Source organism: Carettochelys insculpta, chromosome 14, assembly GCF_033958435.1.
Source record: "Carettochelys insculpta isolate YL-2023 chromosome 14, ASM3395843v1, whole genome shotgun sequence".
In the NCBI taxonomy this organism is placed as follows: domain Eukaryota; kingdom Metazoa; phylum Chordata; order Testudines; family Carettochelyidae; genus Carettochelys; species Carettochelys insculpta.
This window is the reverse complement of record NC_134150.1, coordinates 43,228,112-43,240,789: the sequence shown is the minus strand read 5'-3', so window position 1 is coordinate 43,240,789 and position 12,678 is coordinate 43,228,112. Positions and strand designations below refer to the sequence as shown.

The following is a 12,678-nucleotide window of genomic DNA, read 5'->3' as shown; positions in this document are numbered from 1 at the left end:
CATGCTCCAAACTGTGTTAGCCTGTAAGACGCCACAGGACTTATCGTAGCCGCGCACAGACAGCGCCAGTAGCCATGGACTTTACTGCTCCCCTCACTTTCCCACGCTGGATCACGGCGCTACAGGCCGTCCCTCTGAGCGACCAGCACCCAGCACAACAGCGCCCTACGCGTGCCAGGGACCCAAGGTACAAGCCCAAGGAAAAGCCTGACACTTGAGCCCTCCGCCCAGGCAGCTCAGTCTAAGGCTCCCATCCCCCTCTTCATGGCAAGCAAGGAATCGGGTCACGTTACCTGCCTGAGACGGAAGCAACAGCAGGGCTACCACCTTGAACGTCAACAAGCCCCAGGCCCCAAGAAATCAGGTTGCTGGCTTCACAGCTCACACAGGGCGGCATTAGCCTTTCCTGTACAATGTCACACGGCTGCTGCCCCAAGGGCAGCTGCACAGACATTCACACTGCTGGGGACCCAGCGCAGAAGTGCCTCCAACCTGCTCATCACAGTGATGAGCAGAAGAGTCTTCTCCAGCTGTCTCAAACCCCACCCCACACATCTTCCACTTTAAGGGGGCCTGCAAGGGAGAGAAACAACAGTCCCCTTTCCTGATGTACAGCTAAAGTCTGGTGTGTTTCCTGGCTGGTTCTGCGTCAGGACTACAGGCGGCTGGTTTGTTTTGTTTGCTGGAACGAACAGATCTAGGGGGACTGACACCACAAGGGCTCGCGGGTGGAGCAATGGAAAGTCCAAACCCTATTTCGCTTCGGAAGTAAGAACCCGTTTAATACCTGCTCCCGGGGCACCTGGGAGAAAAGCTCTCAAAGACTCAGTCTCCTGCCCCTATAACTAAGGCCTGGGACACTCCCGGCTCCAGCGCTTTGGCCTCCCAAGAGCCCCCAGGAAAACAAACACCAGGTTCCACATTCCTGCCATCTAGATAGAGCAGAGCAGGAAAAGCAGCTTTTCAGAAGCCTCCCAGATTCTTACACACAGCAAAATGGCCAAAGGGACAGTTGTCCCCGCCCCTGGCATGTCCCGCCACGACCCCCAAAATACCAGCTCAGCCTGCTGCATCCCAGGCGCTCTGTACCCCTAGGCTCCAGCTCACCTGTTCTCCAGGTCCGGCATGCTCAAGTTCCTGGCTGCAAAGCACATTTTCAGAGGTATCACCTTCCTGTCCTTGGCGCCACCGTAGTGCTTTGGTGAGCCAGAGTCCTCGCTGCCGCTCAAGCTTGGGGACTGGGGAGTCGTTCCATCCCACGGCAGGTCCGACACCAGTGATGGCTTCTTAATGTAGGGAGTCACCTCCCGCATGAACTTCACTAAGAGAGAGGTGGGAGAGGTGAGCACGTTAGCACCTGCACCACTTCAGGAGGGGTGTGAAAAATAGGGCATGCGCCTACAGATCCACGAAGCCTAGGGCAACATGCCAAACACCCCCCCACCCCAACAGCCCTGCCTTCGTGGTGAGGGCACTGCCTGCCAGGGGAGAGAGGGAGACATGCTAAGCAGCCGCCAAACAGTCTACTGCAAAGACCAGAAGTTGGCTTCTAGGAAGCTAATTTAGATGGCAAAGGGTTAGTTGCTCTCAGCTTCCAGAGAAGACGGGCGAGTGAACCTGTCCCACTAGCCCTACACACGGGTGCACGCAGGGTTTTCCACTCTCTGCCTGCAGACCCAAGGGGACACTTCCTGAGCTGTCTGTCCTGGGAGGACATTGTTTTCCAAGCTCTCAGCTGTCTGGCAGCAGGGTGGGAAACAGCAAACACATTTTATTCATTATTTCCACAGGAAGGGTTCCTCTGAGCACACTGAGCACAGGAAAGGACTTGCCTGTCTCAGCTGAAGCCAGATTGCTGCTGCCCAGCCTCTGGAAATACTGTCCCAGTGCTCTGCTCCCCTCACCCGTGGCTTCAGGCCTGAGACACCCCCTCACACCCCACCACTCTCTCCTGCCAAATGTCAGCAGTGCACTCTGCAGACTGAAGCCAGAAGTTTACCAGATGCAGTTCTATGGACACTTGCAACCGTGCCTTTCATTGGTCATTCTGCCTGCATGCTTTTGTCAGAGATGAGGGCCCCGTTGTTAGGCACTAGCTCAGACCCTAGCTCAGTTCTCTGCTCTGTCACACACATGCTGTGTGACCTTGGCCATGTCCCTTAGCCTCAACAGCCCAGTGGCGATAACTGCCCTGTCACAGAGAGCGCATGAGGAGACACACAATAAAGACCTGAGATGCTCAGATAATATGCTGGTAGCGACCTTGTCAGTACCCTACAGACAGATGAGGGCACTTCTAAAGCAGATCCTCCGGCAGACACATGATACAGCCAGGACACTCAGTGATGTCACCATCAGCTGCAGCAATGAGGCACTGCGGATACCTGACCCCACTAACTGGAACACTAGTTCAGAGTGAAACTAGGCACCAGCCAGCTCCTAGATAAGTGGCTGGGGAATATGCAGAACGGCTCCGAGATGTGGGTTCTAACCCTGGCTTACTCTGTGACCTCAGAGAGGTCACCTACCCCTGGACCGCTGGTCTTCCATATGCCAAACGGAAGCAGGGCTCTCAGCGCTGCCGTGCAAAGAGGTACCACCTGCCTGAGATTTGCGAGAACTTGGGCACTTGCTACAGCAGTAAGTGCTGGGGTCACCAGCTCTCCACCCCAGCCAGAGGGGAGCTTCCCAAGTGGCACCCAAAGTAGGAACTCTTAATGGCTCACCCGGGGGTGGGGGCACCTAAAGACTTGTGCGTGGGGTGGAGAAGCTCCTGTTCGCCCGGTACAGGGTTCCCCGAGCAAGAGGAGCTGTGCACTCACATACCCCATGTGTGCCTAAAGGAAGAAACTTAAGCTGCTTTAAGGTCCTGAGGGCAACTATTCTAATCTACAAAGTCTCTTATACTTACAGCCGCCCACGCCAGTCTTCACCAAGACTAACAGCCTAGGCTGGTGTAGCAGCAGCTTGTGCAGGCAGAGTGCATTGCTCAGGGGGCTCCTGGCACCCTGCAGCCCCTCCACCCAGCTTCCTGGGTGCCACCCTCACATCCCCCTGTACTGCAGGGATTTTCCCATTCTCCCACTGTCAGAAGCTCTATGCTCCCCATTCTCCTACCTCCAAATCCCGCCCCCGCTTTCTGTTCCCTGTGGCGAGTTGTCTGGGTGCCCACAAGTCACGCTCCCTCAGGAGGAGGAGCACGGCTAACCTGTTTGAAGGTACTAATGACTGCCTAGTCCGCCATCGCCCACAGACACCTGCAAAAGCATCTGATGCTGGGTCTGTGCTAAACAGAGGGGCTGCAGGAGCTCAACATTGTCCCCTTCCTGGCTCTTCTTTTTCCCATAAGCAGGCGGGTTCTGCCTAGTGGGAAGAACTGATCAGATGAGGCAAAGTGAGTGGCCTTTGCAAGCCCAGCCCAGCTCACCAGAACTAGTCTGAGTTGCCCCTCTGACTTCAGAGCGGGAAACCTCTCAATAAATGCCCCAGCTCAGTTTTTGACTCCTCCTGTCACCCAAACCCCTTTTCCAATTTGGCTTACCAGAGTGCTGGGAGATTTGGGCTGGAATAAGAACCCAGCAAGAGTTTTACAGGTGTGCAGGTTTTTTGGTGAAATTTGAAAGAGGGATCAAAAACCTGCTTTGTAAGTGGAAGCTGTCTCCACCTTTAATTCTTGGCCTCATCTCTGCATGAGAGAGTACAGGCGACATATCAAACACCCTCCAGACACCTGGAACTGGCTGGGAAGAAGGAGAAACTGCTGCCGAGAGGATCTTTCCTCCCCAGGTTGACCAGCAATGCAGCAGTTCTGAAGAGTGCCCCCTGCATGGGAAGCTGGTTTTCAGCCTAAGCAGCTGACCATGTAAGTGCATGGCCTTACCTCACCTTTTGCTTTTGAGGGAAGCGCAGAGCACTTGGGTGGTCACAGTCTCGAGTTTACACTCACTGCCTGTGACTGTGCCATCTCCTCTGGAGACGTGCAACAAGCCACACACTGGACCGCGCACATTACAGCTGTTTATTTCCTTCAGATGTAACAGGCCAGCTACCACCTGGCTGCCAGTTCAGCGGAGGAATCCCAAAGCATTTAGGTTGTTCTAGCACAGGAACCAAAAAAGCAGAGTTCTGTAAGAAACTGCGCCATGTGCTCACACGATAGCCTGACCACTGCCCCAGAGGCCAGGTGGATGAAGCTCTGACAGGAGAAACCTCAGCAGCAGAGGCGAGAAATGCCTCTTTCCAACAGCCTCATGCAACAGACACTTGTAAAAGGGAGCCTGAGGATGAAGAGCCAGAACAGCAGCTCATTCTAGATGGCCTCTTTTCTAAGTCTTGTTAGGAACTTATGTTGGGGCTTGTGGCTACTGAGAAACTCTGTGCACTCCCAGGAAAGGCAGCTCCCAAAAGGCCTCCGTGGCACCTGGTTAAAGAGCTCCCAGGAGGCTGTAGCATGGGACAACATGCAGGGTACACAGCCCAGAACTGGCCTGGGAAAGAACGGTCTGTCTGCACGCCGGCCAGACACACGGAAGCTAACCAGTCGGCCCCCTAAACATGTCACCAGGGCTTTGCAGAGGGAAGGGGAAGGACTAACAGTGAGGTGCCCCCTCCCATCCCACAACTAAGCTGTGTGTGGGAAGGCGGGTAAGCTGGGGCAAGGAAAACATCTGGAAGTGTTTCCAAAGCAAACAGGCTCTGGAGCCTTGGGGCTGCCAGTGACTGACATTCCCCTTACACTGTGTAGGATGTTGTCTGAAGTTGGGTTGAGCACAGAACATGACATTTAAACAATGAAGTAGTTTAGATTTCTAAACCCACAGGGAATTCATGGTTCAGGCCAAGATGGTTCCTGACTCTCTGCAGAGGATGAGAACAGAGCCCAGACAGTGGTGTCTAGCCCAGAAAATGCAGCCATTTATTACCTAATTGCTTTGTTTGTTACAGAGGGGAGAGTGGCAGAGCCTGGATGGGCTACTGAATTCTGAGCTTTACTGGATTTTTTAAATCTCATTGTCGTGGCAGCTTCCTGGACCCGGAGGGGCCGCAAAGCCTCATTTATTGCACACACCAATTCCCAACATTCTGGAAAATTATTGCACCCATCAGCTCTCTGCTTATTTGTCAAGAGGGCTCCAGCTTCGTTGACACAGAGATGGCTGCCAAGGCATTCTTCAGAATGCAAGAACTTTTTAGAGTGACTACTTTTTGTGCTTCCAAATAGACCTCTGTACATTTCTGCCCCAGGCACTGCTCCTGTAAGGGTCAAACATTCTAACCAGGCACGAATTTTTGTGACATATGGATTTAGACAGGGACTAGCCCCATGACAATCTCAGAGCCTGTCAATTGGAATATTTAGGGAAGCCAGGGTATAAATGTACCCCCACCACCCTGCACACTCTAGAAGTTCCTGAATGCAGTTTGAGGTGCCTAGAACTCTAGGGCTGAAGGGACCTCAGGAGGTCATCTAGTCCAGCCACCTACCTAAACCATGACCAACCCCAACCAAATCATCCCAGCGAGGACTTTGTCAAGCCAAGAATTAACAACCTCTAGGGATGGAGATTCCACCACCTCTCTAGGCAACACATTCCAGTGCTTCACCACCCTCCTGGTGAAAGTTTTTCCTAATATCCAAACTACCCCTCTCTCTCTCTCTCTCTAACTTCAGACCATGGCTCCTTGTTCTGCTGTCCATCACCACTGAGAACAGCCTCTTTCCATCCTCTTTAGAGCCCCCTTTCAGGAAGCTGAAGGCAGCTATGAAATTGCCCCTCAGTCTTCTCTTCTGCAAACTAAATAAGCCCAAGTCCCTCAGCCTCTCCTCACAGGTCACGTATTCCAGCCCCCTAATCCTTTTTGTTGCCCCCCGCTGGACCCACTCCAATGCGGCCACATCCTTTCTAAACTGGGGGGCCCAGAACTGGATGCAAGACTCCAGAGGAGGCCTCACCAGTGCCGAATAGAGGGGAACAACCTCTCTAGATCTGCTGGAAATGCTCCTCCTAATGCATCCTGAAATGCCATTAGCCTTCTTGGCTACCAGGACACATTGTTGACTCAGATTCCAGCTTCTCATCCACCATAACCTCCAGGTCTTCTTCTGCTGCACTGCTGCTTAGCCAGTCGACACCCAGCGTGCTTTGAAACAGAGGCAAAGCATGCTAGGGAGCTGAGCGCACTGCAGCACGGGCCAGGTGGACAGTTAGTGCCCATCCGGCTAGCACAAGCTTGTATTACACCCCAGCCCGCCACACACAGTGTCCATTTAGCCTCCCCCACACTCTAAGAAGGGCAGCACATTGTACTGGGCTACTAGACTAATTAAAAGGTTGCTTTGGCATATAGCCACCACACAAGGCCGAGCCTCCCATAGGAGTGTGCTGTATCATTAGCTATTCTGCAAGTCCATTTGAGACCACCTCCAGCTGCTCAGCTAATACAAGTGAGAGCAGGACAGACCCACCTTCCCCTCCACTTCAGACTGCATTTTCCTATCACTAGGCTCTATGGAGCAGCAGAAAGGCTCTCTCTGCCCTGGCCTTGTGTGTGCTAAACCACCATCCTGGCTGGGTTGAGCAAGTGCTAACCATCTAGCTTGAGATGCAAAGACGGTTATTTATTACAGCCACAAAGCTTTCGTCAGCTGGTTCCCAGAAACCACTAATTCCCTTCCACAGCACAATTAACACATCATCAATCCTGCATTTGTGCTCTTCAAGCCTCCAGGAGAGGGTCAGCAATTCCCAGTGGCTCCCAAACAGCATCCAAGGAAAACACTGTAAACAGTGACCAGAAGACACCCCAAACTGGCCAGTATGGGAGGGGACCCCAGTGCAGTCCCTTCCCAAGCTGACTGTACCCATTTATGTTGCCTTGCTCCCATTCTCTGGCCACCTCTCCCTTCTCAGTGTATAACTTCAGTCTCAAACCTTAACAAGTTACAGTAACCCCCTGAGTAACTTAAATTTTCATCCAAGTCAGGGGGAGCTTGCAGGAGCTGGGAAACTGACCAGCCCACCACAGATGGTCAGTTTCCTGGCTCCCAGAGTGGAGTGGAGCTGGGAACCAGGGGGCAGCCTGGTTCCCTTCTCAGCTCATGGCTGGTTAGTCTCCTGCATGCTGCAAGCAGCAAGGAGAGGGGAACCAAGTCGCAGCCTTATCTGGGCCTGCCACTGGTGGCTGGGCTCAGCGCCCAGCCACCTCACAGCCACAGGATGGCGGAGGATCCCCAGCCCTCCAGCCAGGGATCCTGCAGCTGGCTCTGCTGGCCGGGCTCTGTCCAGCTGGCTTCCAGCTGGGGGTGGAGGCCGGGCGGGGGGCTACTCATGCCCTCCCCCATAAACACAAGATACACACATTTGAAATGTGTGTATCTCAGGGGATTACTGCAGTTTCAGGCAGGAGTCGTCTAAACCCACTCCTTGGGGGTGGCCAGTTAATTCCCCTCATGCTGGCCATGAACAGCTAAGCCCTGCCCTTCAGGCCAGGACGCAGGCTAAACAACTAACTGACGGAGAGAGGCTCTTGGCACCTGCCCAGAGCACAAAAAGACACAGAATGAGGCTAGGTGATCAAAGACTCCACAGCAGCCTCCAAAATTTCAACAGCTTCATTAAGCAAGAAATCTGAACCAAATCCCATTGATGCTGGAGCCTGTGTCAAAGGGCCCAGACAGCTCCACCAAACCAGAGAGCGACCATGCAGAGGACGTGCTCCACTGCACACATCACCCTTTGCTCCTCGTCAGAAAGAGGAAGTTGCCGAAAAGGTGGGAAACTGTGCGGTCTCAGGTTACATCTACGCTACAGCAGAGTCGATTTTTTGGCATTTAGCTGGATTTTACAATGTCACTATCCTCACTGCAAAACCCATGAGGTTGCTTTTTAAGGGGGCACTAACAGACAGTCTTACATTGATCATGTGAGTCAACGTAACGCCAAGTTTGAATTTAAAATGTGGAAATAATGCTAGTGTGGACAGACCGTGTCTTTAAATGGGTTTTATTGGCCTCCAGAGGTGTCCCACATGCACCTCACAATGCCCCACAGTTGCCTGCTCTGGCTACTTTCATCTCCACTGCTCTCCAGGTGCAGAGGAAGTAGGTAACAGGAAGCCCAGGAATTTGAATTAGGAGCCAGAAAACCTGGACATTTGAATGTATTTTCTTTCTGACCAGCATGGATAGCACACCTCAGGAGCCATCCACAGCCATCGCATCTCCAGCCACCATGAGTACTCAGTTTTGCGACCCTGAGAACTCAGATCACAAGGAGAGCTACAGCATGGACCCATAATGAGATCCTGGGTCTCCTTGCTGTTTGGGGAGAGGAGTCAGTGGCAGACAGACCTTGAGTCTGCAAGCGAAGTGTGGACATTTAAGAAAACATTTTGCAGGGCATGATTGCAAAAGCTTACTCCCAGGGTGCTTAGCAATGCCGGCTGAAAGCAAAGGAGCTCCAGCAGGGCTATCAAAGTCCAGGAAGCCAGCAGATGATCTGAGTCATCTCCCAAGACATGTCGGTATTACGAGACCACTGGATATCATTCAGGGGAGGGACCCAACCACAGTCCCCAGCTTTAACTGGGGCTCTTCAGGAAGCCATTCTGAGGAGTCCGGTGGGAGCTGAGCCAAGAGGGAGAGCAGGAGGCAGAGGCCAATGAAGAGGACCGTGACAGTCATTAGCAGTGGCCCGACAACTGATCCTAGCAGCCCGGAGCTCTTAACCACTGACCTCGAGCCGGTCCCCTGAACCACCAGGGACCAGCTCTTCCGGTCAATATTTTTAAAATCGCTACGAGTGGGTTACAGCTGGGTTTAGGTACAGGTTTGCTTATATGCAGCACTTTTAAAAAAAAAAATGCTACAAGCAGGTTGTGGGTCAAGCGCAGTGGATCTATGCCCCTCAAAACAGCTTGCTAATATTTCTGGGGATGGAGCGCTTATCCTTCTTGGAGATCTCCAGAAGGTTTCAGCCAGAAACTCCCCCCCTTTTTTTTTTTGCTTGAGGTTTTTTGGGAAGCCTGATTTATTGTGGCTTCCAAAATAGGACACCTTCCCACGCCACGCAACCAGTAAGTAATCTGGCATCATGGCACCACATAGCATTTTGGCAAATTTTCCATCCTTGTGCTCACAAAGTATGAGCATATCATAGCATCATAGAATACTAGGACTGGAAGGGACCTCGAGAGGCCATTGAGTCCAGCCCCCTGCCCTCCTGGCAGGACCAAGTACTGTCTAAACCAACCCTGATAAATATCTCTTGAGACAGAGATTCCACAACCTCCCTTGGCAATTTATTCCAGTGTTTGACCACCCTGACAGTTCGGAACTTTTTCCTAATGTCCAACCTAAACCTCCCTTGCTGCAGTTTAAGCCCATTGCCTCTTGTTCTATCCTCAGAAGACAAAAAGAACAAGTTTTCCTCACTCCTCCTTATGACACCCTTTTAGATACCTGAAAACCGCTATCACGTCACCCCTCAATCTTCTCTTTTCCAAACTAAACAAGCCCAATTCTTTCAGCCTTTCTTCATAGGTCACATTCTCTAGACTTTTAATCATTCTTGTTGCTTTTTTCTGGACCCTCTCTAATTTCTCCACAGCTTTCTTGAACTGCGGTGCCCAGAACTGGACACAATACTCCAGCTGAGACCTAACCAGCACAGAGTAGAGCAGGAGAATGACTTCTCGTGTCTTGTTCACAACACACCTGTTAATGCATCCCAGAATCATGTTTGCTTTTTTGGCAACAGCATCACACTATTCACTCATATTTAGCTTGTGGTCCACTATAACCCCTAGATCCCTTTCTGCTGTACTCATTCCTAGGCAGTCTCTTCCCATTCTGTATGTGTGAGACTGATTGTTCCTTCCCAAGTGGAGCACTTTGCATTTGTCCTTATTAAACTTCATCCTGTTTACCTCAGACCATTTCTCCAATTTATCCAGATCATTTCGAATTATGACCCTATCCTCCAAAGCAGTTGCAACCCCTCCCAGCTTGGTATCATCTGCAAACTTAATAAGCGTACTTTCTATGCCAATATCTAAATTATTGATGACAATATTGAACAGAACCAGTCCTAAAACAGACCCCTACAGAACCCCACTTGTTATACTTTTCCAGCAGGATCAAGAACCATTAAGAACTACTCTCCAAGTACGGTTATCCAGACAGTTATGCACCCACCTTATAGTAGCCCCATCTAAGTTGTATTTGCCTAGTTATTTGACAAGAATATCATGGGAAACCGTATCAAATGCTTTACTAAAGTCTAGGTAGACCACATCTACTGCTTCTCCCCTATCCACAAGACTTGTTATCCTATCAAAGAAAGCGATCAGATTGGTTTGACATGATTTGTTCTTTACAAATCGATGCTGGCTGTTCCCTATCACCTTACCACCTTCCAAAGTGCTTGCAGATGATTTCTTTAATTACCTGCTCCATTATCTTTCCTGGCACAGAAGTTAAGCTGACTGGCCTGTAGTTTCCTGGGTTCTTCTTATTCCCCTTTTTATAGATGGGCACCTTATTTGCCCTTTTCCAGTCTTCTGGAATCTCTCCTGTCTCCCATGATTTTCCAAAGATGATAGATAAAGGCTCAGATATCTCCCCTATCAGCTCCTTCAGTATTCTAGGGTGCATTTCATCAGGCCTTGGTGACTTAGACATCTAATTTTTTTAAGTGATTTTTAACTTGTTCTTTTTATTATTTCATCTTCTAACCCAACCCCTTTCCCACTAGCATTTACTATGTTGGGCACTCCATCGGACTTCTCAGTGAAGACCGAAACAAAGAAGTCATTAAGCATCTCTGCCATTTCCAAGTTCCCTGTTACTGTTTCTCCCTCCTCACTGAGCAATGGCCCTACCCTGTCCCTGGTCTTCCTCTTGTTTCTAATATATTTATTAAAAGCCTTCTTGTTTCCCTTTATGCTTGTAGCTAGTTTGAGCTCATTTTGTGCCTTAGCCTTTCTAATCTTGTTCCTGCATTCTTGTGTTGTTTGCCTATATTCACCCTTTGTAATTTGTCCTTGTTTCCATTTTTTATACGAGTCCTTTTTTATTTTAAGATCATGCAAGATCTCCTGGTTAAGCCAAGGCGGTCTTTTGCCTTATTTTCTAGCTTTCCTACGCAGCGGGATAGCCTGCTTTTGGGCCCTTAATAATGTCCCTTTGAAAAACTGCCAACTCTCCTCAGCTGTTTTTCCCCTCAGTTTTGCTTCCCATGGGACCTTACCTACCAGCTCTCTGAGTTTACCAAAATCTGCCCTCCTGAAATCCATTATCGCTATTTTGTTGTTTTCCCTTCTTCCCTTCCTTAAAATTGTGAACTCTGATTTCATGATCACTTTCACCCAGGCTGCCTTCCACTTTCAAGTTCTCTACCAATTCCTCCCTATTTGTTAGAATCAAATCTAGAACAGCTTCCCCCCGGTAGCTTTTTCAATCTTTTGGAATAAAAAATTGTCTCCAATACAACCCAAGAACTTACTGGATAGTCTGTGCTCCGCTGTATTAGTTTCCCAACACATATCTAGATAGTTGAAGTCCCCCATCACCACCAAATCCAGTGCCCTGCATGACTTTGTTAGTTGTTCTAAAAAAAGCCTCACCCACCTCTTCCACCTGGGTAGGCGGCCTGTAGTAGACTCCTAGCAGGACATCACCCTTGTTTTTTTACCCCTCTTAGTCTAGCCCAGAGACACTCAACACGTCCATTTCCTACGTGCATCTCCACCTCAGTCCAAGTGTGTACATTTTTAATATGTAAGGCAACACCCTCCCCCTTCTTCCCTATCTATCCTTCAATACCAACACTCCAATCATGTGTATTATCCCACTAAGCTTCCGTGATGCCAACGACATCACAGTTCTATTTATTTATTAGCACTTCCAGTTCTTCCTGTTTATTACCCATACTTCTTGCATTTGTAAACAGGCATCTAAGATATTGATTTGATCTTGCCTCCCTGTTTTGCCCTGACCCTCTTTTTACTCTGACATTGTTGCCCATGCTGCCTCCCATTTCTGACCCATCTCCCAGGTTTCCATGTTCTCCACTTACCTGTGGGCTTTGCTCCCCTGCCCCTGTCAAACCTAGTTTAAAGCCCTCCTCACTAGGTTAGCCAGTCTGTGTCCCCTCCTCGAAAGGTGAACGCCATCTCTTCCTATCAGTCCTTCCTGGAATAGCATCCCGTGGTTGAGGAAACCAAAGCCTTCCTGGTGACGCCATATTTGAAGCCAGGCATTCACCTCTAGGATGCACCTGTCTCTGCCTGGGCCCCTACCACTGACAGGCAGGATTGAGGAGAATACCACCTGCGCCCCAAACTCCCTCACCCGTGCCCCCACAGCCCTGACGTCACTCTTGACCTGCTCAGCATCACACCTCGCAGTACCATGAGTGCCCACATGGATGAGAAGCATGGGATAGTAGTCAGAGGGCCGGATAATCCTCGACAACGCCTCCCTAACATCTCGGATACGGGCCCCAGGCAGGCAGCACACCTCCCGAGAGGAAATGTCAGGGTGACAGATGGGCGCCTCCGTCCCCCTCAGAAGAGAGTCCCCGACCACCACTACTCCACGTTTCCTCCTCGCAGTGCTGGCAGCAGACTTCCCAGCCTCGGGGGTACGAGGCTTCTCCTCTGCTGTACGGGGCGATT

At 50.6% G+C, this 12,678-nt stretch overlaps 1 protein-coding gene across 1 annotated transcript in view; it reads right to left on the bottom strand.

The window, feature by feature from the left end:
• SNTB2 (syntrophin beta 2) overlaps nt 1-12,678 on the bottom strand; it is a 54,469-nt gene that overhangs the window by 17,704 nt on the left and 24,087 nt on the right. The window contains exon 2 of the mRNA XM_075008742.1: nt 1,108-1,321. Within this exon, the coding sequence (XP_074864843.1) occupies nt 1,108-1,321 (214 nt within the window). The remainder of the gene's footprint in view (nt 1-1,107; nt 1,322-12,678) is intronic.